A 27,010-nucleotide genomic window follows, 5' to 3' on the forward strand; every position below is an offset into this window, starting at 1 on the left:
TGCATGATACACCTTTATGATTCAGCCTGTCTGTCCTTTTTTATTGCTTTTATCCCACAGCAAATTAAGAGAGAAATTCATTTATAATATCAACTAAATTATCCCAGCAAGTCCTTTTCCAGTCGTAAATTAATTCCATTTAATCTTCATGGTTTTTTTTGCTATATGGCAACAACTATTGTTTATGGACTTGCCAAATATCAGTGTGGGCGCTGTTCTGGGCCTCTGAAATGGAAACGTAATTGTCACATTAAATAAACATTAACCAAATGCCAACATTACATCAAACACACAATTCAGCCATAGAGGCGGCCACACGCAGTCATCTTCATTACCGAAATACTGACGTGCCCGATATGTTTTTATTCTATACTTGTATTCTTTCCTGTGCAACGTGTGAATATCAGCAATAATTAAATTCCAAGTCTGACAGGTCAATTTACTCTGTTTATTGCTGCTGTTGCAAGTGGCGGGCACATAACGGCTATGTTTTCAGTTTGTGAGCTGACTTGGGAGTGCAAATTCATTTTCTGATATCAGGACGAGTTATAACTTGCAGAGCCAGTTCAGTTTATTGAAATTCTGGTGATGAATTGTAGAAGGCATCATTTTTATTGCAAGGTCAGTATATATTTCTTGTGTTTATTGGCAACAGTATGAACCAAAATGGGCGACTTAGGAGATCAAGATAAATTTCTATCCGATGAATATAGAATAAAAAAAACTACACATGTATTTGAAAACCTAGGAGCATTAAATGGAGCTAACAATGTATCAATCATAGTAAATGGTCAGCTGCTTGTCTGTCTCTAAGGGTATGTGCACACGATGCGGATTTTGCTGCGGATCCACAGCGTTTCCGCAGCTGCAGGTCTGCAGCAGTTTCCCATGAGTTTACAGTTCATTGTAAACCTATGGGAAACCAAAAATGCTGTGCACATGCTGCGGAAAAAAACGCGCGGAAACACAGCGGTATACATTCCGTGGCATGTCACTTCTTTCTGCAAATTCTGCAGCGGTTTTACAGCTGCCCCTATGGAAAACTGCAGTTGTAAAACCGCAGTGAAAACTGCAGAAAAACTGCAGTAAATCCGCGATAAATCTGCAGCAAAAACGCAGCGTTTCTGCCCTGCAGATTTATCAAATCCGCTGCGGAAAAATCCGCAGTGGCCAAGAATACGTGTGCACATACCCTAACCCTACAAATGTTAATATGAACAGGATTATTATTACATAATTACTGTCAATGAACACCCTGCTGGACTTCTTGCATTTATAGCCCCCACATACATAATACTACCATAGGAAGAACCCATCTATATTGTCAAGTCTAATGTGTATGGGGTCCGCTGACAGCTGACTATTGAGTAGTTAAGGATCCGACATGTTTGATTTTGGACTGACGATCCTTTTGTTCTCTAGAGATATGCCACCACCAATGAGATGTCTGGCAACTGCTTTTTTTCATAGAGAACACGGGAGCGCTAGGCCCAACAAGTTTTCCTCTGTGTATGGGAGAGTGGGGGGAGATAGATGTCAGCTGGACCATATTTTTTTTTTACGGCAATCTCCTATCTCTAGGGGGATTTAGAAGCAGGAAGATTCATTATTTTTAAAAAAGTGAGTGAAGCATTGTGTGGAGGAAGCAGAATATCGGACCTGAAGGTCCCGTAATGGGCACTTCACTCATACTGCATCAGAACTTATTAATATGCCATGATTGACAAGGGAGGAAGTAAAGAATCTTAAATACAAATATCAAGTCACAAGCTCATGTGCACTGGCCCCATTGAATAACATTGATCCGAGTGCGGTCAGTGTGCAAATACATTATGTGACCGAGCTCTTAGACTAAATTTAGTATCAGGATTTCTTAGCTAATGTGTAATTCTTTACTGTAGTGTTTGAAGAAAGTCATCCTAGGGCCTCATTCAGACATCTGCTTTTTTTTTTTTGTATGTGAAAAGCATGTCCTTTTTTATGATCAATGATCTTCTTGTCTTGTATGGCAAAAAAATTGCAAAGCCTCTCCTACTGATTGCAAATCTAAAATACAAGATTTGCACACTGATGCCATCCATGGTCTGTACGTGATTTTGATTGCGCCATAGTTTGTGTCATGGGACATGTAGCTAAACCCCCCCTGTCTTCTTTAAGAAAACAAAGCTGTAAAGTTGACACGAACCCTTTGTGTGTTCTCCGATGCTTCAATCAAAGCGATTGCAACGGTAGCTTATTTGAAGACGATAGACACCAGTGGACAATGCCATGTAGGGTTTGTCATGAGCAGAGCAAAACTAACACCACTCTGTGAACACACCATACCACCCCTGGAACTTTGTGCTTCTGTGTTAGCAGTCGAGTTGGCAGCACTCATCACTATGGAAATGAACCTAGAGATTAAAGATGTTGAGTAGTGATGAGCGAGTATACTCGTTGCTCGGGTGACCTCTGAGTATTTGTTATTGCTCGGAGATATAGTTTTCATCGCCTCAGTTGCATGATTTACGGCTTTCAGATAAGCTGAATACTTGTGGGAATTCCCTAACAAACAGGCAATCCCCACATGTATTCAGCGTATCTGAAAGCCGTAAATCATGCAACTGAGGCGATGAAAACTATATCTCCGAGCAATAACAAATACTCAGAGGTCACCCGAGCAACAAGTATACTCGCTCCTCACTAATGTTGAGTACTACACTGACAGCAAGATAGTACTAGAGTACATTCATAATGAAGTGAGACGCTTCTATGTCTACGTTAGCAACAGAGTGCTCAGAATCAAAAGGTTTGCCTCACCTGAACAATGGAAACACGTGTAACCTTTTATTGATTGTAGATGTGACAGGAAAGGGTGAAACTGTAAGGCTACGTTCACATTTGTGTTGTTGGGCGCTGCGTTGTCGACGCATACCGACGCATGCGTCATGCGCCCCTGTCTTTAACATGGGGGGCGCATGGACATGCGCCGGTATGCGTTGTATTGCGTTTTACGATGCATGCATCAGTTTGACGCACCAGACAGGGCGCGGAGAACGCTACTTGTAGCGTTTTCCCTGCGCCAAAATTCAGGAACATTACTAGTTTATGGCAACGCATGCGTCAAAAAACGCAGTGTTAGGATCTAATGATTTAACATGCACACTCCACTACCTTTGTAATCTTTGGTACGACAGTGTTTTGCAACTATTTGTATTCCATGGTATAATTAATGATGATAATGCAAATGTGTGCAATGTTTGTTTATTCTGAACCATTAAACGAATTAAAAAAAAAACAAAAAACGCAGTGTTGTGTTTTGCGTTGTTGGTTGCGTCGACGACGCTGCGCCCAACAACGCAAATGTGAACGTAGCCTAAGATGCAGTAAGGCTATGTGCACACGTTGCGGTTTTTACTGCGGATCCGCAGCAGTTTTCCATGCGGTGTACAGTACCATGTGAACCTATGGAAAACAAAAAACGCTGTGCCATGCAGCGGAAAAAAACGCGCGGAAACGCTGCGGTTTATTTTCTGCAGCATGTCAATTCTTTTTGCGGAATCCGCAGCGGTTTATCACCTGCTCCATATTAAAAAAACGCAGTAGAATCCACACAAAAACTGCAGAAAATCCGCAGGAAAAACGCAGTGTTTTTTCCCTGCGGATTTATCAAAATCAATGCGGAAAAATCCGCACACCAGTCCGCAGCATGTGCACATAGCCTTACAGGAGCATTTCAGAATATGTGACTGTACAGTGCATAAAATATTGATAGTCTGCAATACACAGTTACAAGAGGTAATATGATGATTACCTATTCAATACATCAAATTCACTGTAAGACCACAATGCAACAGGAAAAATCCCACAATGCTCTAGGAACTTCCCATAATACAAACTGAACTAGAATGCATACATTAAACCGCACGCAGATGGGGCTGTTACCTTACAATATAAAAATATAGGAAGGGTTAATAATATACACAGAAAATACAATGTATTTTGTATGAGATACAAAAATGACAAGACTTTTTGACAGCAATTATACTACTAGGACAGAACACATAGACTTTTAGAGATGATTTTGATCCCAGATTTTGATAAAAAACAAAAAAAAATGTGAACAGCACCATAGAATATAATGGGTACATGTTCTATATGAAAAACACGGACAGAACACATACATGAAAAACAGGCACCTGAATGATCTTGACCTTGCTGTCATCTGTGTACTGTCTTATGCTTCCTCCTTTGGTCTAGTGCTGTGGTATGTTCAAACCAGGAATTGGAGCAACTTTGCATGGTCCAACACAGCAAATAACACAGTACATAGTAGGGACATATTTATAATATTATCTCAGCACGGGAAAAAGAATAACACATCCTATTGTGGAACTTGTTATTATTCCAACATCTAATCATAAAAAGTGTACTTTGTTCATGGGACAACCGCTTTAAGGTTGGCTATTGTTAAAATCAGACCTGCAGCACCATGTATTCTTTCAAATTGCTAATGGCTATAGTTCCTGCATTCTATTACATGCAGTAATCTGGTCCCTAAAACGGACTAAACTAATGATATAGACCACATTTCTGGAGTATTTTCCCCTTGCATTTGGACTTCACTTGAAATGCTGCAGTTTTCTTTTCTGTTCAATTAAACAAAATAATCCAGCTTGCCCTTTCCAAAATAAACCAGTCAGTGTGAAAGCACGGCACTGCATGGCTTTTTGGGTAGATATGTCCAAGAAAGGTAAAGGCTCCAGCTTCCAGAATATACAAAAAGCATCAAATCTTATCTAATCCATTCAAAAAGTGAATAAGTATACATACTTTGCAAAAGGTTAAAGTAAATGCCAAGGCTAATAATGCTGCAGTATTTTAGTTTTGGGTTTAAACATTGGTGTGGCTAATGGTATCTTTTTGGATGTTCTAGCAACATAACGTTGAGTGGAATCGCTATGATTCTAAGTAGAGTGGATTCAATTACTCAACGATTGTCACAAGTCCTTTTTTTCTGCTATGGAAGATCTTTAGTCCCCATTCTAAACACATCTCCAGCCTGTCCATTAAATTCAAGAGTCAAAATAATAATGTAGAACAGGTGGTCATTAGAGTTGGGTCAAATCGATCCTATTCCATTGGCCATACAGTTATCAGTAACCAGTGGATGGGAGATGGAGTACCATCTCTTACCTGGCAACGTCCGTTGTTCATTTTGATTTGTTATCCTGGTGCAATTTCATATACGAGTGCTGCCACAAGCAAGTGCAGGCAGGTATGACTGATAAACAGGCTGGCACGGCAGGAGCAGGCTGGTATAGAGACTGGCATAGCAGGTACAGCTGGTATACAGACTGGCAAAGCATGTGCTGGCAGGCACGGCTGATATACAGGCAGGCAGGTGCTGGCAGGCACAACTGATATATTGGCAGGCAGGTGCTGGCGTGCACAACTGATATATTGGCAGGCAAGTGCTGGCGGGCACAACTGATATACAGGCAGGTGCTGGCAGGCACGGCTGGAATACAGGGACACAAAGCAAGTATAGGCAGACAGGTACAACACGGGAACTGGCGGGTACTGGGGACCTGACAACTACCAAGCGTGCAGGCAACTAACTTTACAAGTTGCTCAGGCACCTCCCATCAGGTGGAGGTGCCTTAAATAGTAAGTGTATCCCATCCATTGGCTGGGGACACTGTTATGGCTGGCAATCAGGCAACACAGCATGCAGTAATCAGCGCACATACAGAGATCTGGCAATAACCAAAAACAATAGGACGAGCTCTGAGACGTGGAATCTCTGTAGACTGCAGTACCTGATCTATCCTCACACAACTATAAGCAGCAGTGGATTGCGCCTATAACTACCTATGCAACTCGGCACTGCCTGAGGAGCTGACTAGCCTGAAGATAGAAATACAAGCCTGACTTACCTCAGAGAAATACCCCAAAGGAATAGGCAGCCCCCCACATATAATGACTGTTAGCAAGATGAAAAGACAAACGTAGGAATGAAATAGATTCAGCAAAGTGAGGCCCGATATTCTAGACAGAGCGAGGATAGCAAAGAGAACTATGCAGTCTACAAAAAACCCTAAAACGAAAACCACGCAAAGGGGCAAAAAGACCCACCGTGCCGAACTAACAGCACGGCGGTGCACCCCTTTGCTTCTCAGAGCTTCCAGCAAAAGTTAATAGCAAGCTGGACAGAAAAAACAGAAAACAAACTAGAAGCACTTATCTAGCAGAGCAGCAGGCCCAAGGAAAGATGCAGTAGCTCAGATCCAACACTGGAACATTGACAAGGAGCAAGGAAGACAGACTCAGGTGGAGCTAAATAGCAAGGCAGCCAACGAGCTCACCAAAACACCTGAGGGAGGAAGCCCAGAGACTGCAATACCACTTGTGACCACAGAAGTGAACTCAGCCACAGAATTCACAACAGTACCCCCCCCTTGAGGAGGGGTCACCGAACCCTCACCAGAACCCCCAGGCCGACCAGGATGAGCCACATGAAAGGCACGAACAAGATCTGGGGCATGGACATCAGAGGCAAAAACCCAGGAATTATCTTCCTGAGCATAACCCTTCCATTTGACCAGATACTGGAGTTTCCGTCTAGAGACACGAGAATCCAAAATCTTCTCCACAATATACTCCAATTCCCCCTCCACCAAAACAGGGGCAGGAGGCTCCACAGATGGAACCATAGGTGCCACGTATCTCCTCAACAACGACCTATGGAATACATTATGTATGGAAAAGGAGTCTGGGAGGGTCAGACGAAAAGACACCGGATTGAGAATCTCAGAAATCCTATACGGACCAATAAAACGAGGTTTAAATTTCGGAGAGGAAACCTTCATAGGAATATGACGAGAAGATAACCAAACCAGATCCCCAACACGAAGTCGGGGTCCCACACGGCGTCTGCGATTAGCGAAAAGCTGAGCCTTCTCCTGGGACAAGGTCAAATTGTCCACCACCTGAGTCCAGATCTGCTGCAACCTGTCCACCACAGAATCCACACCAGGACAGTCCGAAGACTCAACCTGTCCTGAAGAGAAACGAGGATGGAACCCAGAATTGCAGAAAAATGGAGAGACCAAGGTAGCCGAGCTGGCCCGATTATTAAGGGCGAACTCAGCCAACGGCAAAAATGACACCCAATCATCCTGGTCAGCGGAAACAAAACATCTCAGATATGTTTCCAAGGTCTGATTGGTTCGTTCGGTCTGGCCATTAGTCTGAGGATGGAAGGCCGAGGAGAAAGATAGGTCAATGCCCATCCTACCACAAAAGGCTCGCCAGAACCTCGAGACAAACTGGGAACCTCTGTCAGAAACAATATTCTCAGGAATGCCATGTAAACGAACCACATGCTGGAAGAACAAAGGCACCAAATCAGAGGAGGAAGGCAATTTAACCAAGGGCACCAGATGGACCATTTTAGAAAAGCGATCACAGACCACCCAAATGACCGACATTTTTTGAGAAACGGGAAGGTCAGAAATGAAATCCATCGAAATGTGTCCAAGGCCTCTTCGGGACCGGCAAGGGCAAAAGCAACCCACTGGCACGTGAACAGCAGGGCTTAGCCCTAGCACAAATTCCACAGGACTGCACAAAAGCACGCACATCCCGTGACAGAGATGGCCACCAGAAGGATCTAGCAACCAACTCCCTGGTACCAAAGATTCCTGGATGACCGGCCAGCACCGAACAATGAAGTTCAGAGATAACTTTACTAGTCCACCTATCAGGGACGAACAGTTTCTCGGCCGGACAACGATCAGGTTTATTAGCCTGAAATTTCTGCAACACTCTCCGCAAATCAGGGGAGATGGCAGACACAATGACTCCTTCCTTGAGGATACTCGCCGGCTCAGATAACCCCGGAGAGTCGGGCACAAAACTCCTAGACAGAGCATCCGCCTTCACATTTTTAGAGCCCGGAAGGTATGAAATCACAAAATCAAAACGAGCAAAAAATAACGACCAACGGGCCTGTCTAGGATTCAAGCGCTTGGCAGACTCAAGATAAGTAAGGTTCTTATGATCAGTCAAAACCACCACGCGATGCTTAGCACCCTCAAGCCAATGACGCCACTCCTCGAATGCCCACTTCATGGCCAGCAACTCTCGGTTGCCCACATCATAATTACGCTCAGCAGCAGAAAATTTCCTGGAAAAGAAAGCACATGGTTTGAACACTGAGCAACCAGAACCTCTCTGTGACAAAACCGCCCCTGCACCAATCTCAGAAGCATCAACCTCGACCTGGAACGGAAGAGAAACATCAGGTTGACACAACACAGGGGCACAGCAAAAACGACGCTTCAACTCCTGAAAAGCTTCCACGGCAGCAGAAGACCAATTAACCAAATCAGCACCCTTCTTGGTCAAATCGGTCAATGGTCTGGCAATGCTAGAAAAATTACAGATGAAGCGACGATAAAAATTAGCAAAGCCCAGGAATTTCTGCAGACTTTTTAGAGATGTCGGCTGAGTCCAATCCTGGATGGCCTGAACCTTAACCGGATCCATCTCGATAGTAGAAGGGGAAAAGATGAACCCCAAAAATGAAACTTTCTGCACACCGAAGAGACACTTTGATCCCTTCACGAACAAGGAATTAGCACGCAGTACCTGGAAAACCATTCTGACTTGCTTCACATGAGACTCCCAATCATCTGAGAAGATCAAAATGTCATCCAAGTAAACAATCAAGAATTTATCCAGATACTCACGGAAAATGTCATGCATAAAAGACTGAAAAACAGATGGAGCATTGGCAAGTCCGAACGGCATCACCAGATACTCAAAATGACCCTCGGGCGTATTAAATGCCGTTTTCCATTCATCTCCCTGCCTGATTCTCACCAGATTATACGCACCACGAAGATCTATCTTGGTGAACCAACTAGCCCCCTTAATCCGAGCAAACAAGTCAGAAATCAATGGCAAGGGATACTGAAACTTAACAGTGATCTTATTAAGAAGGCGGTAATCAATACACGTTCTTAGCGAACCATCCTTCTTGGCTACAAAAAAGAACCCTGCTCCCAATGGTGACGACGATGGGCGAATATGTCCCTTCTCCAGGGACTCCTTCACATAACTGCGCATAGCGGTGTGTTCAGGTACGGACAAATTAAATAAGCGACCCTTAGGGAATTTACTACCAGGAATCAAATCGATAGCACAATCACAATTCCTATGCGGAGGTAGGGCATCAGACTTGGACTCTTCAAATACATCCTGAAAGTCCGACAAGAACTCTGGGATGTCAGAAGGAATGGATGACGAAATAGACAAAAATGGAACATCACCATGTACTCCCTGACAACCCCAGCTGGTTACCGACATAGAGTTCCAATCCAATACTGGATTATGGGTTTGTAGCCATGGCAACCCCAACACGACCACATCATGCAAATTATGCAGTACCAGAAAGCGAATAACTTCCTGATGTGCAGGAGCCATGCACATGGTCAGCTGGGCCCAGTACTGAGGCTTATTCTTGGCCAAAGGTGTAGCATCAATTCCTCTCAACGGAATAGGACACCGCAAAGGCTCCAAGAAAAATCCACAACGTTTAGCATAATCCAAATCCATCAGATTCAGGGCAGCGCCTGAATCCACAAATGCCATGACAGAATACGATGACAAAGAGCACATTAAGGTAATGGACAAAAGGAATTTGGACTGTACAGTACCAATAACGGCAGAGCTATCGAACCGCCTAGTGCGTTTAGGACAATTAGAAATAGCATGAGTAGAATCACCACAATAGAAACACAGTCTGTTCAGACGTCTGTGTTCTTGCCGTTCTACTTTAGTCATAGTCCTGTCGCACTGCATAGGCTCAGGTTTACTCTCAGACAATACCGCCAGATGGTGCACAGATTTACGCTCGCGCAAGCGACGACCGATCTGAATGGCCAAGGACATAGACTCATTCAAACCAGCAGGCATAGGAAATCCCACCATTACATCCTTAAGAGCTTCAGAGAGACCCTTTCTGAACAAAGCCGCTAGTGCAGATTCATTCCACAGAGTGAGTACTGACCACTTTCTAAATTTCTGACAATATACTTCTACATCATCCTGACCCTGGCATAAAGCCAGCAGATTTTTCTCAGCCTGATCCACTGAATTAGGCTCATCGTAAAGCAATCCCAGCGCCTGGAAAAATGCATCAACATTACTCAATGCAGAATCTCCTGGTGCAAGAGAAAACGCCCAGTCCTGTGGGTCGCCGCGCAAAAAAGAAATAATAATCAAAACCTGTTGAATAGGATTACCAGAAGAATGAGGTTTCAAGGCCAAAAATAGCTTACAATTATTTCTGAAGCTCAGGAACTTAGTTCTGTCACCAAAAAACAAATCAGGAATCGGAATTCATGGTTCTAGCATCGATTTCTGATCAATAGTATCTTGAATCTTTTGTACATTTACAACGAGATTATCCATTGAGGAGCACAGAGCCTGAATATCCATGTCCACAGCTGTGTCCTGAAGCACTCTAATATCTAGGGGAAAAAAAAGACTGAAGACAGAACTAAGAAAAAAAAATGATGTCAGGATTTCTTTTTTCCCTCTATTGGGAATCATTGGTGTGGCTCCTTGTACTGTTATGGCTGGCAATCAGGCAACACAGCGTGCAGTAATCAGCGCACATACAGAGATCTGGCAATAACCAAAAACAATAGGACGAGCTCTGAGACGTGGAATCTCTGTAGACTGCAGTACCTGATCTATCCTCACACAACTATAAGCAGCAGTGGATTGCGCCTATAACTACCTATGCAACTCGGCACTGCCTGAGGAGCTGACTAGCCTGAAGATAGAAATACAAGCCTGACTTACCTCAGAGAAATACCCCAAAGGAATAGGCAGCCCCCCACATATAATGACTGTTAGCAAGATGAAAAGACAAACGTAGGAATGAAATAGATTCAGCAAAGTGAGGCCCGATATTCTAGACAGAGCGAGGATAGCAAAGAGAACTATGCAGTCTACAAAAAACCCTAAAACGAAAACCACGCAAAGGGGCAAAAAGACCCACCGTGCCGAACTAACAGCACGGCGGTGCACCCCTTTGCTTCTCAGAGCTTCCAGCAAAAGTTAATAGCAAGCTGGACAGAAAAAACAGAAAACAAACTAGAAGCACTTATCTAGCAGAGCAGCAGGCCCAAGGAAAGATGCAGTAGCTCAGATCCAACACTGGAACATTGACAAGGAGCAAGGAAGACAGACTCAGGTGGAGCTAAATAGCAAGGCAGCCAACGAGCTCACCAAAACACCTGAGGGAGGAAGCCCAGAGACTGCAATACCACTTGTGACCACAGAAGTGAACTCAGCCACAGAATTCACAACAGGACACTTTAGGATGTCGCGCACTATCTCTTTTAAGAATGAGGAAGTGCGCACACACGCATCCTAGTCACAGTTCCTGGGATCTGCGAGCCAAGGGCAGACCCCAAGCAGCAGCCCGGGGAGAAGGTAGTGTGGGACGGTGCCACGGCTGTAAGTGAGCTGGCATCCCTGCCGGGGAGGGGAGAAGCATGCGAAGCGTGCAGCGACACCAGCGCTACACTGTAGTAATGTTTTCTTCCTTCAACTGACCAAAACCAATTGAAACAATAACATTTGATATACATCACCAATTTACTTCATTGATACATAAAAAAAAAGTTTTAAAAAAACAGATTATTGTGGAATCAAGCATCTCGTTCTACTGAAGTTAATTGGGTGTTTTAATATTTTTTTTTTTTTTTTTACAAAAACCATGTAAGGCTCATGCATGGGGTCACAAATGGGTTATGTGCCTTATTATAGATGGAGTATGCCACGAGTTTTTGTTGGATTTGTATGAAGTATGACATAATTAAATTTTGCAGTAAAACTGAAAATACGTGGAGGCACATTAGAGGCTCTGTGTACTTCTATATTTATGAAAAGCATAAAATGAGGATGATGCCCTTGGTAGTATGCTGAAGGTGAAGAGCCTTCACTATACTGAAGATAACAAGGACCTGTTCACCTTACAAAAGCGATATACTTTTGGGAAGAACGAAGAGATCCCATAGTAAAAACCAAATCTTTATTAATATTATTAAAAATTCACAGAATAAAAAAGCAAAATTACCATAGGGGACACCAAAAGACAAGGCAAAATATCAATAATTCATACTCAGTAGCACTTAGATAGTATCCGTGGATATTTAACTCCAAAACAATGGTAAAGGGTAATTAGCACAGTGGCTTAATATATCAAATATATATGGTGGTTACAGATCCCCATCTACCCACCATGGGGCAACATAAATATAACTCACACAGTGGGTTAGTTGTTATGATCCGGTGACCTTGGAGCCGCATGAATAACTTTCACTGGAGTAGGTGGTAACTGTACTGACCGCAAATCCTGATCTGACACCGCAACTAGAAGTAGTCGTGGGGTGTGCCTAACAAACCCTAGACACCTCGTCACAGCCGGAGAACTAAATACCCCTATAGATGGAAATAGGAATACTATCTTGCCTCAGAGTAGAACCCCAAAGGATAGGCAGCCCCCCACGAATATTGACTGTGAGTAGGAGAGAAAAGACACACGTAGGCAGAAAACAGGATTTAGCAAAAGAGGCCACTCTAGCTAAAATAGGAAAGGATAGGACAGAATACTGTGCGGTCAGTATAAAACCCTTCCAAAAATATCCACAGCAGATTATACAAAAAATTCCTTCATCTAACTAAAGACGTGGAACGTATATCTGCAACTCCAGAGAATCCTACACACAGAGCAGAAATACAATAAAAAATCCAGCACACAGCATGTGTGCCATAGAAAAAAACCAGACACTTATGTTTGCTGAATTGGCAGCTAAGCAGGAGAAACCAGACAGAGGTCCAACACCTCCCAAGAACCATTGACAACTGGCAAGGACTAATGAATGCTGCAAACCTAAATACCCCAGTCAGAATTGCAATCAGCAGATACACCTGACCATGACTGCAGCCCTGGGACAACTGCATTACCACCTATAACCACCGGAGTGAGCCCAAAAGCAGAATTCACAATAGTTAGTATACAATTACAATAGTTGCAGGAGATCCTGGACTAACCACACTGGAGCAACCTGACTGACCACTAAATCCATAAACCGGTAGAGAGATGGTGTTACCTAGTGCTGATGGCGTCCCCTCACCCCAACGTGCGTTTCGCCTCCTGCTTCTTCCGGGGGCGTGCCGAGGTGAGGGGCAACCATGCTCTTTATAGGAGAGGTGAGTATCCGGAACACTGGCAGCTGGCGGCGCATCGTGCGTTGCTCCACCCCCATAATGACGCGCTTCCCGTCGACGCTCAATGAGACGCAAGCACCAGCTATGCGTGTCAGTGTATGAGCGTTTCAGGGAGCGACAGAGGGCTGAAGTCACTGCGCATGCGCACATGCCTGGTGTGGAGCGGTGAAGGAATAATACAGCCGTGTGGCGCAAGAGGAAGAAACCGAAGGAGTAATGACTTATATAATACTAAAATATAACGGAATGTGGCCAAATACATGAGAGAACCTAGAAAAAAGACCAAGTATAAGGCCATGTTCACACAGTGCGTTTTTTACCGCGGAACCGCGGCGGTTTTGCCGCTGCGGTTCCGCAGCTGTTTTCCATGCAGGGTACAGTACACTGTACCCTATGGAAAACAGGACACACTGTGCACATGGTCCGGAAATTGTAAAAAAAAAGCCGCGCTGAATAGCTCCCGGAAAAAAGAAGGAGCATGTCAATTCTTCTTCCTGAACCGCAGCGGTTCTGCACCCATAGACCTCCATTGTGAGGTCAAAATCGCAGTAAAACCCGCAGATCAAAAATATATCTGCGGGTTTTACTGCGATTTGATGTGCAGAACCGCTGCAGCAGGAAGTGCGGGGGAGCGGGCGGAAGTGCGTGGGCGGAGTGTGGCTGCCCCCCCCCCGTGCTCCGATCCCGCCCCCCCGTGCTCCGATGCCCCCCCCGTGCTCCGATGCCCCCCCCCCAGTGCTCCGATGCCCCCCCCGTGCCCTAATCTCCCCCCCTTATACTTACCCGGCGTCCCGGTGTCCGTCCGGCCGTCTTCTCCCTGGGCGCCGCCATCTTGCAAAATGGCGGGCGCATGCGCAGTGCGCCCGCCGAATCTGCCGGCCGGCAGATTCGCTCCAAAGTGCATTTTGATCACTGAGATATAACCTATCTCAGTGATCAAAATAAAAAAATAGTAAATGACACCCCCCCACTTTGTCACCCCCATTGGTAGGGACAATAAAAAAATTAAGAATTTTTTTTTTTTTTTCACTAAGGTTAGAATAGGGTTAGGGTTAGGGGTAGGGGTAGGGGTAGGGTTAGGGGTAGGGTTAGGGGTAGGGGTAGGGTTAGGGGTAGGGTTAGGGTATTTTCAGCCATTTTAGCCCTAAAAAGCTTCCTAGGAAACACACAGTAAAAAAAGGATAAAAAAACGCATCAAAAAACGCATCAAAAAACGCATCAAAAACGCATCAAAAAAGGACAAAAAAAGGACCTGCGTTTTCTGCCAAGAGCTGCAGTTTTTTAAAAAAACTGTCCTGAAAAAAAAAGGATGGAAATCCTGAACGTGTGAACATACCCTAAAAGTGATTTGCCGATAAGTGCTGGTGACAGTGCGATTGAATAAATGAATAAACCAATGAATAAAGTTGCGGTGTTTATTGAATAAATACTAATAGGAGTGCAATAAAATAGAATAAATGAAGTGAAATGAATGAATGAACCCACACAGAACAGTCTTGCCCATTTTATGTACCGATGCACCAAACTAATGATAGTACAATATAATTCTATAATTAGTGACCGAAGTGCAGTGAACTGAAAGACAATTAAATGAACCTACATATAGCAGTCTTATCCATTCTATATAAACAGGGTATCTAACTAATGCCAGTACAAATATCTTGTGCCCTAAACAACACCAAATACATATAAATGAATCAAAGCTAACCAGTTTTAATCCCTATCCATTGCTACATATAAATACCTAAGTGTGTCCCCCCTATTATGGTACCCGTACTGGACCCTGCAGTGCTTTTGTAGCGTACAATATATGAACTTCAAAAAACATGCCCGTATTCTATAAAGTGCTCATAATATATATTATACTTAGACTGTATAGACATACTAAATACATTATTCCACCCAGTACCCCCTATAATATAATCTATATATAATAGAATGTATATAAATATAAAGTACTCCCGTTTAACCACCCATATATAAAAACATATTAGTTGCTAAAAAAAACCTTTAAATGGTATAAGACCTGAAATACACATAAAAATTATTATAATTGATGGTCTTCCTCTTTAATTCTCCATAAATCTTCCTCTTATCTCCGCTGAGTCTCCTGAACCGCACACTCCATGGGAAAGAAAGGTTTCATAGATAGATCAAACAATTGGAGCCTCTCATATACTAAAAAAGACGCAGAAACAAAAACAATTAGAAGATGCAATGACATGGACATGTGTACATACAGTTAGGGCCAGAAATATTTGGACAGTGACACAATTTTCGCGAGTTGGGCTCTGCATGCCACCACATTGGATTTAAAATGAAACCTCTACAACAGAATTCAAGTGCAGATTGTAACGTTTAATTTGAAGGGTTGATCAAAAATATCTGATAGAAAATGTAGAAATTGTACACATTTCTTTACAAACACTCCACATTTTAGGAGGTCAAAAGTAATTGGACAAATAAACATAACCCAAACAAAATATTTTTATTTTCAATATTTTGTTGCAAATCCTTTGGAGGCAATCACTGCCTTAAGTCTGGAACCCATGGACATCACCAAACGCTGGGTTTCCTCCTTCTTAATGCTTTGCCAGGCCTTTACAGCCGCAGCCTTCAGGTCTTGCTTGTTTGTGGGTCTTTCCGTCTTAAGTCTGGATTTGAGCAAGTGAAATGCATGCTCAATTGGGTTTAGATCTGGAGATTGACTTGGCCATTGCAGAATGTTCCACTTTTTGGCACTCATGAACTCCTGGGTAGCTTTGGCTGTATGCTTGGGGTCATTGTCCATCTGTACTATGAAGCGCCGTCCAATCAACTTTGCAGCATTTGGCTGAATCTGGGCTGAAAGTATATCCCGGTACACTTCAGAATTCATCCGGCTACTCTTGTCTGCTCTTATGTCATCAATAAACACAAGTGACCCAGTGCCATTGAAAGCCATGCATGCCCATGCCATCACGTTGCCTCCACCATGTTTTACAGAGGATGTGGTGTGCCTTGGATCATGTGCCGTTCCCTTTCTTCTCCAAACTTTTTTCTTCCCATCATTCTGGTACAGGTTGATCTTTGTCTCATTTGTCCATAGAATACTTTTCCAGAACTGAGCTGGCTTCTTGAGGTGTTTTTCTGCAAATTTAACTCTGGCCTGTCTATTTTTGGTATTGATGAATGGTTTGCATCTAGATGTGAACCCTTTGTATTTACTGTCATGGAGTCTTCTCTTTACTGTTGACTTAGAGACAGATACACCTACTTCACTGAGAGTGTTCTGGACTTCAGTTGATGTTGTGAATGGGTTCTTCTTCACCAAATTAAGTATGCGGCGATCATCCACCACTGTTGTCATCCGTGGACGCCCAGGCCTTTTTGAGTTCCCAAGCTCACCAGTCAATTCCTTTTTTCTCAGAATGTACCCAACTGTTGATTTTGCTACTCCAAGCATGTCTGCTATCTCTCTGATGGATTTTTTCTTTTTTTTCAGCCTCAGGATGTTCTGCTTCACCTCAATTGAGAGTTCCTTTGACCGCATGTTGTCTGCTCACAGCAACAGCTTCCAAATGCAAAACCACACACCTGGAATCCACCCCTGACCTTTTAACTACATCATTGATTACAGGTTAACGAGGGAGACGCCTTCAGAGTTAATTGCAGCCCTTAGAGTCCATTGTCCAATTACTTTTGGTCCCTTGAAAAAGAGGACGCTATGCATTACAGAGCTATGATTCCTAAACCCTTTCTCCGATTTGGATGTGGAAACTATCATATTGAAGCTGGGAGTGTGCACTTTCAGCCCATATTATATATATAATTGTATTTCTGAACATGTTTTTGTAAACAGCTAAAATAACAAAACTTGTGTCACTGTCCAAATATTTCTGGCCCTAACTGTAATAAACAATAAAAAACAAATACAGATACAGTAATATATACCCCTCAACCCCTAAAAGGATGCCAATTACAGAAATGCAGAGAATCCAATATTCTCATTCAAACCTACAGGGCTCAAAGCACCTGGACGAAAAATCCAACGGCATTCCAATTGTGCCAACATCTTGCTTGTATCACCCCCTCTGACTCCCAAATCTAGTCTGTCAATGGCTTTGAATCTTAGGCCCCGAGATTTACAGTTGTGATATCTCCTGAAGTGTCGTGGTAAAGTTTTTAGCAATGTGTCGTCCCCAACACTTGCCGCCTTTTCAATATCCAGAATGTGTTCTCTCACCCTTAATTTGAATTCTCTGGTGGTCAGGCCAATATACATTTTCCCGCACGGGCATGTTGCCTGATGGATAATTTCTTTAGATGAACAGGTAAGATACTTGCGAATGTCGTATCTTCATGTGCCATCCGCGTTAAAGAAATGTTTAGACTTATCCAAATTTAAACAAGCTTTGCATAGCCCATATGGGAAGAAGCCAGGGGATAATTTACTACAAGTAGAGGGTCATTTTGGGTTGTAGTGACTATGTACCAGCAAATCCTTGACATTAGCCGAGCGTCGGGCCACACATTGTGGGGCCAGAGGTAACACTTGTTTTAGGATGGGGTCCGTTAACAAAACATTCCAATGTCTATTGATTAGATCCCTCAAATTATTCCATTGTCCATTGTAAGTGGAAATGAAACGGACCTGCTTATCATCCTTCTTCTCTCTGACCTTGTTGGTGTACAATAATTCATTTCTTGTAGTGGCTTTAGCCCTTCTATAACCCCTCCTAATCATTCGCCAACTATACTCTCTGTCCTCAAATCTTCTAGTCAGTTCCTCGCACTGTTTCTCAAACTAAATGTAATTAGAACATATCCGTTTGCCGCGTAGGAACTGACCTTTTGGGATGTGTTGTGCATTCTGTGGCTGAGTTCACTTCTGTGGTCACAAGTGGTATTGCAGTCTCTGGGCTTCCTCCCTCAGGTGTTTTGGTGAGCTCGTTGGCTGCCTTGCTATTTAGCTCCACCTGAGTCTGTCTTCCTTGCTCCTTGTCAATGTTCCAGTGTTGGATCTGAGCTACTGCATCTTTCCTTGGGCCTGCTGCTCTGCTAGATAAGTGCTTCTAGTTTGTTTTCTGTTTTTTTTCTGTCCAGCTTGCTATTGTCTTTTGCTGGAAGCTGTGAGAAGCAGAGGGGTGCACCGCCGTGCTGTTAGTTCGGCACGGTGGGTCTTTTTGCCCCTTTGCGTGGTTTTCGTTTTAGGGTTTTTTGTAGACTGCATAGTTCTCTTTGCTATCCTCGCTCTGTCTAGAATATCGGGCCTCACTTTGCTGAATCTATTTCATTCCTACGTTTGTCTTTTCATCTTGCTAACAGTCATTATATGTGGGGGGCTGCCTATTCCTTTGGGGTATTTCTCTGAGGTAAGTCAGGCTTGTATTTCTATCTTCAGGCTAGTCAGCTCCTCAGGCAGTGCCGAGTTGCATAGGTAGTTGTTAGGCGCAATCCACTGCTGCTTATAGTTGTGTGAGGATAGATCAGGTACTGCAGTCTACAGAGATTCCACGTCTCAGAGCTCGTCCTATTGTTTTTGGTTATTGCCAGATCTCTGTATGTGCGCTGATTACTGCACGCTGTGTTGCCTGATTGCCAGCCATAACAGTACAAGGAGCCCACACCAATGATTCCCAATAGAGGGAAAAAAGAAATCCTGACATCATTTTTTTTTCTTAGCTCTGTCTTCAGTCTTTTTTTTCCCCTAGACATTAGAGTGCTTCAGGACACAGCTGTGGACATGGATATTCAGGCTCTGTGCTCCTCAATGGATAATCTCGTTGTAAATGTACAAAAGATTCAAGATACTATTGATCAGAAATCGATGCTAGAACCAAGAATTCCGATTCCTGATTTGTTTTTTGGTGACAGAACTAAGTTCCTGAGCTTCAGAAATAATTGTAAGCTATTTTTGGCCTTGAAACCTCATTCTTCTGGTAATCCTATTCAACAGGTTTTGATTATTATTTCTTTTTTGCGCGGCGACCCACAGGACTGGGCGTTTTCTCTTGCACCAGGAGATTCTGCATTGAGTAATGTTGATGCATTTTTCCTGGCGCTCGGATTGCTTTACGATGAGCCTAATTCAGTGGATCAGGCTGAGAAAAATCTGCTGGCTTTATGCCAGGGTCAGGATGATGTAGAAGTATATTGTCAGAAATTTAGGAAATGGTCAGTACTCACTCTGTGGAATGAATCTGCACTAGCGGCTTTGTTCAGAAAGGGTCTCTCTGAAGCTCTTAAGGATGTAATGGTGGGATTTCCTATGCCTGCTGGTTTGAATGAGTCTATGTCCTTGGCCATTCAGATCGGTCGTCGCTTGCGCGAGCGTAAATCTGTGCACCATCTGGCGGTACTGCCTGAGAGTAAACCTGAGCCTATGCAGTGCGACAGGACTATGACTAAAGTAGAACGGCAAGAACACAGACGTCTGAACAGACTGTGTTTCTATTGTGGTGATTCTACTCATGCTATTTCTAATTGTCCTAAACGCACTAGGCGGTTCGATAGCTCTGCCGTTATTGGTACTGTACAGTCCAAATTCCTTTTGTCCATTACCTTAATGTGCTCTTTGTCATCGTATTCTGTCATGGCGTTTGTGGATTCAGGCGCTGCCCTGAATCTGATGGATTTGGATTATGCTAAACGTTGTGGATTTTTCTTGGAGCCTTTGCGGTGTCCTATTCCGTTGAGAGGAATTGATGCTACACCTTTGGCCAAGAATAAGCCTCAGTACTGGGCCCAGCTGACCATGTGCATGGCTCCTGCACATCAGGAAGTTATTCGCTTTCTGGTACTGCATAATTTGCATGATGTGGTCGTGTTGGGGTTGCCATGGCTACAAACCCATAATCCAGTATTGGATTGGAACTCTATGTCGGTAACCAGCTGGGGTTGTCAGGGAGTACATGGTGATGTTCCATTTTTGTCTATTTCGTCATCCATTCCTTCTGACATCCCAGAGTTCTTGTCGGACTTTCAGGATGTATTTGAAGAGTCCAAGTCTGATGCCCTACCTCCGCATAGGAATTGTGATTGTGCTATCGATTTGATTCCTGGTAGTAAATTCCCTAAGGGTCGTTTATTTAATTTGTCCGTACCTGAACACACCGCTATGCGCAGTTATGTGAAGGAGTCCCTGGAGAAGGGACATATTCGCCCATCGTCGTCACCATTGGGAGCAGGGTTCTTTTTTGTAGCCAAGAAGGATGGTTCGCTAAGACCGTGTATTGATTACCGCCTTCTTAATAAGATCACTGTTAAGTTTCAGTATCCCTTGCCATTGATTTCTGACTTGTTTGCTCGGATTAAGGGGGCTAGTTGGTTTACTAAGATTGATCTTCGTGGTGCGTATAATCTGGTGAGAATCAGGCAGGGAGATGAATGGAAAACGGCATTTAATACGCCCGAGGGTCATTTTGAGTATCTGGTGATGCCGTTCGGACTTGCCAATGCTCCATCTGTTTTTCAGTCTTTTATGCATGACATTTTCCGTGAGTATCTGGATAAATTCTTGATTGTTTACTTGGATGACATTTTGATCTTCTCAGATGATTGGGAGTCTCATGTGAAGCAAGTCAGAATGGTTTTCCAGGTACTGCGTGCTAATTCCTTGTTCGTGAAGGGATCAAAGTGTCTCTTCGGTGTGCAGAAAGTTTCATTTTTGGGGTTCATCTTTTCCCCTTCTACTATCGAGATGGATCCGGTTAAGGTTCAGGCCATCCAGGATTGGACTCAGCCGACATCTCTAAAAAGTCTGCAGAAATTCCTGGGCTTTGCTAATTTTTATCGTCGCTTCATCTGTAATTTTTCTAGCATTGCCAGACCATTGACCGATTTGACCAAGAAGGGTGCTGATTTGGTTAATTGGTCTTCTGCTGCCGTGGAAGCTTTTCAGGAGTTGAAGCGTCGTTTTTGCTGTGCCCCTGTGTTGTGTCAACCTGATGTTTCTCTTCCGTTCCAGGTCGAGGTTGATGCTTCTGAGATTGGTGCAGGGGCGGTTTTGTCACAGAGAGGTTATGGTTGCTCAGTGTTCAAACCATGTGCTTTCTTTTCCAGGAAATTTTCTGCTGCTGAGCGTAATTATGATGTGGGCAACCGAGAGTTGCTAGCCATGAAGTGGGCATTCGAGGAGTGGCGTCATTGGCTTGAGGGTGCTAAGCATCGCGTGGTGGTATTGACTGATCATAAGAACTTGACTTATCTCGAGTCTGCCAAGCGCTTGAATCCTAGACAGGCCCGTTGGTCGTTATTTTTTGCTCGTTTTGATTTTGTGATTTCATACCTTCCGGGCTCTAAAAATGTGAAGGCGGATGCTCTGTCTAGGAGTTTTGTGCCCGACTCTCCGGGGTTATCTGAGCCGGCGAGTATCCTCAAGGAAGGAGTCATTGTGTCTGCCATCTCCCCTGATTTGCGGAGAGTGTTGCAGAAATTTCAGGCTAATAAACCTGATCGTTGTCCGGCCGAGAAACTGTTCGTCCCTGATAGGTGGACTAGTAAAGTTATCTCTGAACTTCATTGTTCGGTGCTGGCCGGTCATCCAGGAATCTTTGGTACCAGGGAGTTGGTTGCTAGATCCTTCTGGTGGCCATCTCTGTCACGGGATGTGCGTGCTTTTGTGCAGTCCTGTGGAATTTGTGCTAGGGCTAAGCCCTGCTGTTCACGTGCCAGTGGGTTGCTTTTGCCCTTGCCGGTCCCGAAGAGGCCTTGGACACATATTTCGATGGATTTCATTTCTGACCTTCCCGTTTCTCAAAAAATGTCGGTCATTTGGGTGGTCTGTGATCGCTTTTCTAAAATGGTCCATCTGGTGCCCTTGGTTAAATTGCCTTCCTCCTCTGATTTGGTGCCTTTGTTCTTCCAGCATGTGGTTCGTTTACATGGCATTCCTGAGAATATTGTTTCTGACAGAGGTTCCCAGTTTGTCTCGAGGTTCTGGCGAGCCTTTTGTGGTAGGATGGGCATTGACCTATCTTTCTCTTCGGCCTTCCATCCTCAGACTAATGGCCAGACCGAACGAACCAATCAGACCTTGGAAACATATCTGAGATGTTTTGTTTCCGCTGACCAGGATGATTGGGTGTCATTTTTGCCGTTGGCTGAGTTCGCCCTTAATAATCGGGCCAGCTCGGCTACCTTGGTCTCTCCATTTTTCTGCAATTCTGGGTTCCATCCTCGTTTCTCTTCAGGACAGGTTGAGTCTTCGGACTGTCCTGGTGTGGATTCTGTGGTGGACAGGTTGCAGCAGATCTGGACTCAGGTAGTGGACAATTTGACCTTGTCCCAGGAGAAGGCTCAGCTTTTCGCTAATCGCAGACGCCGTGTGGGACCCCGACTTCGTGTTGGGGATTTGGTTTGGTTATCTTCTCGTCATATTCCTATGAAGGTTTCCTCTCCTAAATTTAAACCTCGTTTTATTGGTCCGTATAGGATTTCTGAGATTCTCAATCCGGTGTCTTTTCGTCTGACCCTCCCAGACTCCTTTTCCATACATAATGTATTCCATAGGTCGTTGTTGAGGAGATACGTGGCACCTATGGTTCCATCTGTGGAGCCTCCTGCCCCTGTTTTGGTGGAGGGGGAATTGGAGTATATTGTGGAGAAGATTTTGGATTCTCGTGTCTCTAGACGGAAACTCCAGTATCTGGTCAAATGGAAGGGTTATGCTCAGGAAGATAATTCCTGGGTTTTTGCCTCTGATGTCCATGCCCCAGATCTTGTTCGTGCCTTTCATGTGGCTCATCCTGGTCGGCCTGGGGGTTCTGGTGAGGGTTCGGTGACCCCTCCTCAAGGGGGGGGTACTGTTGTGAATTCTGTGGCTGAGTTCACTTCTGTGGTCACAAGTGGTATTGCAGTCTCTGGGCTTCCTCCCTCAGGTGTTTTGGTGAGCTCGTTGGCTGCCTTGCTATTTAGCTCCACCTGAGTCTGTCTTCCTTGCTCCTTGTCAATGTTCCAGTGTTGGATCTGAGCTACTGCATCTTTCCTTGGGCCTGCTGCTCTGCTAGTTAAGTGCTTCTAGTTTGTTTTCTGTTTTTTTCTGTCCAGCTTGCTATTGTCTTTTGCTGGAAGCTCTGAGAAGCAGAGGGGTGCACCGCCGTGCTGTTAGTTCGGCACGGTGGGTCTTTTTGCCCCTTTGCGTGGTTTTCGTTTTAGGGTTTTTTGTAGACTGCATAGTTCTCTTTGCTATCCTCGCTCTGTCTAGAATATCGGGCCTCACTTTGCTGAATCTATTTCATTCCTACGTTTGTCTTTTCATCTTGCTAACAGTCATTATATGTGGGGGGCTGCCTATTCCTTTGGGGTATTTCTCTGAGGTAAGTCAGGCTTGTATTTCTATCTTCAGGCTAGTCAGCTCCTCAGGCAGTGCCGAGTTGCATAGGTAGTTGTTAGGCGCAATCCGCTGCTGCTTATAGTTGTGTGAGGATAGATCAGGTACTGCAGTCTACAGAGATTCCACGTCTCAGAGCTCGTCCTATTGTTTTTGGTTATTGCCAGATCTCTATATGTGCGCTGATTACTGCACGCTGTGTTGCCTGATTGCCAGCCATAACAGGGATGCCTCTGATTGTGCTCACTGGATGAGAAGATTCCATGTGCAGGTATGAGTTGGTGGATGTAGGTTTTCTGAGATCCACCAATCAGTGAAACCCCAACTAAGTGAAAAATATTTTACTTTGCAGCTTTTTTTGATAAATCTTCTCATCTAGCTATCCAGTAGCACCTACAGGGTGTCTTTTCCATAACATAGCACAATATACATGTATGGCAGCCGTGCCGTGCACATGGGCCCTCAGGGTATGTCCTCATGCAATGGATGGACACTTTCTTGTCGATATGTCATAAGCCTCCCAAATAAGAGGATTTCTTCAAGAGTTGCCTAGAACAAACGACTCACTTTGTTCTCTTCTGCTTACAGGTCGGGTGTTTGTCCACTGCCGGGAGGGTTACAGCCGTTCACCTACGTTGGTCATAGCTTACCTCATGCTGCGTCACAAGATGGATGTAAAAACCGCAGTTGCCACAGTGCGGCAAAAAAGGGAGATTGGCCCCAACGATGGTTTCCTGAAGCAGCTTTGTCAGCTCAATGAAAAACTGGTGTCGGAGGGCAAAATCAAGTGTTGATTATAGCAAATAGCTACAAGTACAATGTGTTCCCACAGCAGGGATTTCAACATGGAACCATCCTCTAGACTATGTGTAGGCAGCCATTTCTGTTACTTTTTTGTTAGTTTGGAAACCGTTGTGAGCCATGAGGCACATGTTCACCTCACGGCTCATGGTGTTACTAATGTCTTGTGCGCTAATTGGGTACTTTTTTGGCTTATCAAATGGATGCCTTCACTGAGTGTAGGAGGTGGGTTCCCTTCAAAAAGCAGGAAGGGATCTCCCAATGGTTCAGTGTTGTCCTGACGTAGTTGAGTTGCCAAATATTTTTGGCTTTACTTTTTTAGAGTTTAAAGGAACCATTTTAATTTGGTTTATTTTTTAAATTGTGATATTTGCTATAACCGAAAATGTATACAAACCACCCCTATGCCTGAGGGGTGACCCATCTTCTCTCTGTGTCATTGTGATCAGCATGGCCCATTGCCTTCTATTATTGATTTTGCTCACTGTCATTTATCAAGCTAAACCTTTTCAGTTTTTCTAGTAAAGTTTTGCTATGATGTTTTTGGGTCTATGTATCAAAACCGTTTATAATGTTCTGTTTCAGATGTATATTAAATCTGCTTTAACGTGTAAAAAAAAAATACATATATACGGTGTATCAGTGCTTAAAGTTACAGGTCACTTGCAGTCATTTTTGCCATCGAAACAGCAAAGCTCTAACTGTTTGGCCATATTTTACGTCAGCTACTATAGCACACGGAGGGAGATTACAACTCTTCATGTCAGGGTGATCACAAAAAATAGTCTACTATCGCTGGTATGATTTTCTTAAAATTGTTTTCAGTGTTTGTTTTATGGGTGTACATGTATTACCTCTTTATTTTACTTTGTGAATATAAAATACTGTATTATATGTTAAAACATACAGTGAAATCCTGTGAAAAAAAAGTTTATTATTTTAGTTTTTAAGAGATTTCTCCATACAATTAATAAATTACATAAGCCATGAAAGGAACATTCACACTTCCCAATAATCATCATCGTTCACTAATTGTTGAGCAATTGTAAGAATTGGAGCTTTTTGGGAAGTGATATAACACATTGTGCTATACCAGTGAATGGATACTGTCACCATACAGTAATTGAGTAACACCACCATACCATAACAATAATAATAATCTTTACTAAATAACACCACCATAGCATAATAACATTGTCATACATTAAGTTAATACCACCACCAAACCATAACAAATTAACACTGCCCTATCATAACTAAATACCACCGTCATACCACAACTAAATAACACAATAAACCGCTATATGAAAACTAAATAGCACCATCATACCACTATTAAGTAACACCGCCATTCCATAATTAAAACTGCCATACCATAATTAAATAAGTCATACCATAACTAAATAACACTGCCATACCATAAGTAAATAACACAGTAATGCCATAACTAAATAACACCGCCATATTATAACTAAATAATACCACTATAGCATATCTGGATATCCATAACGTTGATGAATTTAAAAAAAAAACTCTACAGGAATACTAAATCTAGAACAACACAAAAACTGAAACCAGTGATAGTTTTGTAGTCTTATACTGATACTTATCAGACACAGTTAAGACAGAACAAAGCATTAAATCCAGTGACTCACAGCCAATGCCTGATTGCAGTAATTCACTTTAATCATTTTCTCCATTAGGGAGAAGCCATCATGACAGCTCCTTGTCTCTGCACAGTTTGTAATACAGACATTTTGGCTCCATGTTTCCCAGCACATCCTCACCCTTGTCACAAGCTTGACATTTTGCTACCTCTTTTAATCTCGCCATCTAGATGCTACACCTATTAAAGTGTCTACTGTGCTCATCAGTACCACAAATGCTATACAAGAGAATTAACACTGCTATAACTACATTAACCTACAAACTAGTAGTGCTTCCAAAAATTTATAGGATCTTTCAGACTATAGAGCTCCATTCACGTAGTGCCCCTCTTAAAGTGCCTCATAGTAAAACGTTCCATACTCGTACAATGCCCCCAAAGTGTTCCATAGTAAATAGCACTATAATACATTCTAAGTAGCGTAGTGTTTATCTTAGTGCCTAATATGAAGCTAAGCTATATATTTAGCGCCCTATATTAAATTATGCCCAGAAAAGTGCCCTATGTAAAGTTATGTCCCATGTTTAAACTTCCCTAAATAAAATCCTGGCTTTCTTTATTGCCTTGTGTAAATGTTTCTGCCCCTCCTCCCACACATCCAACTACACGCCCGCTTCCCCCTCACCCCCCAAACAGTGCACAAAATAAAAATTATAGCCCCCACACCACTCTAAAACCTCATATAAAATTGTTCTCTCACTATGATATTGACCAATACTCACTCACTTACTATTTTTGATCTTGAAAAGAGTCCACTGTCGTCTGCTCTTCAGCACTGATGGTTCTGTTGCAACATCACACTGACAGGCAGACTACTGTCATTGGCTGGCGAGTGTGTGCCAGGCAGCGGCACTGTGTGCACTGTAGGATGAGAAAAGAATGGAGTTGTTCCCTGCTCTCACACCTATTACTCCACATGGCCCACTCACATTTACTGC

The 27,010-nt window shown here is 43.4% G+C and overlaps 1 protein-coding gene across 1 annotated transcript in view; it reads left to right on the forward strand.

Moving 5' to 3' along the window:
* DUSP3 (dual specificity phosphatase 3) overlaps positions 1–25,320 on the forward strand; it is a 110,822-nt gene extending 85,502 nt beyond the window's left edge. Inside the window, exon 3 of the mRNA XM_069751858.1 lies at positions 24,194–25,320. Coding sequence (XP_069607959.1) covers positions 24,194–24,399 — 206 coding nt within the window. The 3' untranslated portion in view covers positions 24,400–25,320. The remainder of the gene's footprint in view (positions 1–24,193) is intronic.
* The last annotated feature ends 1,690 nt before the right edge of the window (positions 25,321–27,010 follow it).

This window comes from Ranitomeya imitator, chromosome 2 (assembly GCF_032444005.1).
Source record: "Ranitomeya imitator isolate aRanImi1 chromosome 2, aRanImi1.pri, whole genome shotgun sequence".
In the NCBI taxonomy this organism is placed as follows: Eukaryota; Metazoa; Chordata; class Amphibia; order Anura; family Dendrobatidae; genus Ranitomeya; species Ranitomeya imitator.